This window comes from Cryptomeria japonica, chromosome 10 (genome assembly GCF_030272615.1).
Source record: "Cryptomeria japonica chromosome 10, Sugi_1.0, whole genome shotgun sequence".
Classification (NCBI taxonomy): domain Eukaryota; kingdom Viridiplantae; phylum Streptophyta; class Pinopsida; order Cupressales; family Cupressaceae; genus Cryptomeria; species Cryptomeria japonica.
In genome coordinates this window covers 361,534,180-361,538,620 of record NC_081414.1, presented here as the reverse complement: position 1 = coordinate 361,538,620, position 4,441 = coordinate 361,534,180, and the positions used below count along the sequence as shown (strand labels likewise).

At 41.5% G+C, this 4,441-nt stretch overlaps 1 protein-coding gene across 1 annotated transcript; it reads right to left on the bottom strand.

Moving 5' to 3' along the window:
- Positions 1-593: 593 nt before the first annotated feature.
- Positions 594-3,099, bottom strand: LOC131042779 (receptor-like protein kinase HSL1). Its single transcript, XM_057976099.2, has one exon. It carries the CDS (start codon positions 2,986-2,988, stop codon positions 928-930), a length of 2,061 nt encoding a protein of 686 aa, XP_057832082.2. The 5' UTR covers positions 2,989-3,099; the 3' UTR covers positions 594-927.
- Positions 3,100-4,441: the final 1,342 nt, after the last annotated feature.

Here is a 4,441-nt window from a genome sequence, read left to right as displayed (position 1 = left end):
GGACAAAAGTTTCTGAAGAAGGGGTCGATGATGTTGTGGGTAGTGACTTTGTTGGAGAGCCCGATGTGGCTTGCGCCACAAAATATCCCATCATCTCCAATGCCAAAACAATGGTCCGCGATAAGATATCTTCATAAAGCATATTTTCAATTGATTGACTGACATCACTTCCAATTGTTCCAGCCAATGAAAACTTGCGAAAATCTACGGTTTGGATGGGTTTAATCGTCTTGCACCCTGTTTGGATCCTTTTATGCCGTTGATGTTAGAAATTAGCCGATTTACTTCAGATAAGAAACACCTTCGGTATAAAAATATCATCTAAATTTTTTCATACTAGAACAATTGATTTCAACATTTAATTTTCTAAAATAACATCAATTGTTCAATTATGTGATCCCCAATTTATTTTATCAATTTAGACTTAATTTATCCCTCGTCGTAAACATTTCATTTTGTTAGCTAAGTTAAACTTAACATCCAGTTCTTGAGATACGCGTGTCTTTCTCTTTTTCTTTGACTACCCCAGCAAAGGAACACGTCGTATATTAAACCGAGGCCCTTGGTCGACAAGCACCAAATTTCATGTGAATCTAATATTCGATGGGTTTGAGAGTTCGTGTTTTAAAAAAATTACATCATAGAGAAGTTGATCTGTGAAAGGAACAATTATATACCAAACTCACAATATGAGACGTCTGCCATTTTTAGATGGGCATTCTCAGGCATGCTGTATCTCTGAGTTTATCTGAGGCCTTAAAAGTTTAGAAACCATAGAATACTAAAACAGGTCTTCACCATTGCACTTATATATATGAGTATAGGTACTCGTTTGATATTTTAAAGAAGCACGTTTCGCATGCAAGGAACATACATAGCGTAGATAGACATGCTATAATCTTCAGGAAGCGTAAAGAACTTATTAGCTCAGACTGTCAGTGTACAGGTTGCTTCTGACTGAAACTGGCTAACTTGATCAGGGCTTTTGTCCTTGCGGAGTAATGAACGGCGCTTGTTATACATACACGCTATACTACTCATGCATATCACTACTGCCGCACTACACAACACTATCACTACAACAAAAGCGGCCACATTTGGCAAGAGTTTTCTGTTGGAAGAACAAGCAGGGAGCTGCAGAGGGCCTCCGCCACACAATTTCTGATTGCCGCCATAACTCATATTGAAGGCCAAATTATTGAGAGCATAAGGAACCGGACCATACAAATCGTTACCCGATATGTTGAACTGATTTAAGTTCAGACTCCCTAATTCCATGGGGATTCTACCCTGAAGATCATTGTTCGACAGATCAATGGAAGTCAGAATAGGAAGGGACGCCAGTGTTTCTGGAATTGGGCCGCTCAATTCGTTGTTGGCCAGATTGAGCAGGCTTAGACGCTGCATCGATTCCAGCTGCTTCGGAATCTCTCCAGAGAGATTGTTGTGTTCAAGATTGAGGCTTTCCAGATCAGATAAACCCATAAGCTCAGGAGGAATTGGTCCCGAGAAATTGTTATTTCCGGCAGTGAAATACTGGAGGCTTGTCAGCCCCCCAATTTCATGGGGGATCCAACCACCAAATTGATTTCCGCCGATCTCTAGTCTGGTCAGATTCTTTGCTTGGCCAATTGCAGCAGGAATTCGGCCTCCGAACTCATTGTTCTGAAGTTGCAGATCAATAATACTTTGAGATCCCCAGAGACCCTCTGGAACCTCCCCGCTCAGGCGGTTGTCGTTAAGCAGAGCGTATTGAAGACTCTTGCAATCATGCAGAGACGAAGGCAAGCTTCCATTGAATCTGTTTGAAAATATGGACAGCCCATAAAGGGTTCCACGGCTACACAGATTCTTCGGCAGAGGGCCTTCAAAGGAATTGCCTACTATGTCAATATGATAAATGTCGGAATGGGTGCCCAGATTTTGGGGCAGTAAGCCGGTAAGACTGTTGTTGTAAAGAATTAATCTTGTCAGGAATCGAAGCTGGTCAAGGTGCGCAGGAATGGGGCCTGTAAGCTGATTCTGCATCAGATGCAGAGTATCCAGATTTGCGAGGTTGGCAATCCCCTCTGGAATCTCACCGCTCAGCTGATTGTCGGAAAGATCCAATATGGATAAGCTGCTTAGCTCACCAATTTTTGCCGGAATTTTTCCTGACAGACTGTTCTGCCACAGTAGCAACACTGTCATCTTCGACAGACCCGTTATACTGGTTGGAATTTCACCAGAGAGGCGATTCTTCGACATGTCCAAGTACACCAACTCTGTCAAATTGCCGAAAAAATCGGGGATTTCTCCGACGAGGGTGCAATTATAAACCCACAATTCCTGCAGCCGCCTCAGATTCCCGAGCTCGCTGGGCACCACACCAGGCTGCAGGGGATTGTCCCCAATGCTGAAGTTGGTCAAAGTCGTCAAATTGCCCAGAAAAGAAGGGATTTTGGCGCTCAGGCTGTTCTCATGGAAGAACAGGGCTTCGATCTTTGAGAGCAGTCCGAAAGCAGGTGGAATGGAACCGGAGAAGGCGTTGCCTGCGAGGTTCAACACTCTCAACTCGCTCAACTCATGAATTGCATCGGGCAGGCTTCCGTGGAACAAATTGTAGGACAAGTCCAGCCTCTGCAAGAGCTTACACTGGAGCAGAGCGCTGGGAAAGGGACCATTAAAATGGTTCCCTTGGATTGTGAGGAAGGTCAAATTAGCAAGAGAGCATATGGCAGAAGTCAGATTTCCAGATATCAGAGTATCGGTGAGATTGATTTGAGTGACAGAAAAGGCAGAGTCACAGTAGACCCCATTCCAGGAGCATGGATCGCTGTGTGACTCATTCCAGTTGGAGAGTGCGCCATGACTGTCAATCCAATCTCTCTCCTTTATTTGCAAAAGGATTTTTCCGTCCTGAGAGATTGCAGAGCAGTAGGACAAATGGAGAATCACAAGTGAGACTCCACAGAGTTTGCAGACATATCTCTTACTAGATTCTGTCATTTGGGCCAAATTCACAATTCAGGGTGGACATGGAGATCTGAGCGACATCATTACTGTTTAAAAAGAAACTTTGCACGTGGGGATGTCATGATCATCTAGAACAAGTGAGCCTAAGTTGGAAGGTTTTACCCGCTAAGATTGCAGAGCTGCTTGTTGACCGCCCAAATCCCGTGATTCATTTTTGCTCCTCGTTCAATCACTGTTTTATTCCGTCCGTTTCTCATATTCTAAGGTCTTCTAAGCATCGTGCACTTCCACTTAATTCGGTTTGAAATCATTACTTTTTCTGGTAGCCTGAACATCAGCCAGTGTTACAATGGCGGCGGAAGTAGGCACAGATCGCGGGTTCGATTCTACTACAGTCCAAAATGTTGGCTGCTCAAATTGTTGGCTGTTGACTCTGGTTCAAGGCCTTGCTTGTCATCATAAAGTGTTTGGAGCAAAGAATTCAAGGTTTTTTTTGACCTTTTCTTAGCGCATGGGCATATTGTTCGAAGATAACATTTTGTCCGGAGTGTGGGGAATAATAGCTTCCCTCACCCGACGACCTAGCGACATTGGCTTAACAAACCTAATGATTCGAGTGAGCTTGCCTAAGCAATGGTTTAGTCTGCTCCAACGGGTCATTCTTAGGTTAGATTTAAAAAAGAAAAACACTTTTAAAATTTGGCATTTTATAGTTGATAAAACTAATTTTCATCTATCTTTTAATCCAAATTCGACACTAAAAATTCGAAGATACTTCATTTATTTCTATGATGTCTTAGTAGCATCTTGACAATGATTTCTTGAAGAAGAGATGAAAAATCAACTATGTAGCAATGCAAATGCGGAAATGGGGAGCAAAAAGTTATAGCCACAAGTTAGTACAACAAAAATGAGGGTAATAAAATGAACTTTTTTCTTTTTTATGTTCAAATTGAACATAACACAAGTGTGTTATAATACGCGCACATTATGCTCAAGAGTGACCAAGCCTAAGGCTCAGTCACTCCTAACCATAGTGCAAGTGCAGTATAATGTGCTTGTACTATGGTCTCATGGAGAGGCAAAAAGTTAAGTAGCAACTTTTTGGTCCCCCATCTTGGTGAACTTATCCTATTAATGAATCCATATTTACACCATGAATTTCTTACCTTAATATGACCATTATGTACTCATGCTCTTAAATACATTAGGGTGTTGACATATGCTTATCCTAGTGCTTTAAGTACCTAGGTCATTGTTTTCATTAATTAATGGGCACATAACAACTCTCATTTTCCTTTATGGAGTTAAATTTATTCTCATTCATGATTATATCTAGTCTCCTAGTGTTTAACACTTCTATTATTGAATTTTTTTAACCTCTCTTTACATGTTGTATTTATTATAGTTATCATTCTTACATGTTTACCCTACATTTATGTTTAATGTAATACTTTTCCCTCTCCTTTAATTTCTTGCATCTTAT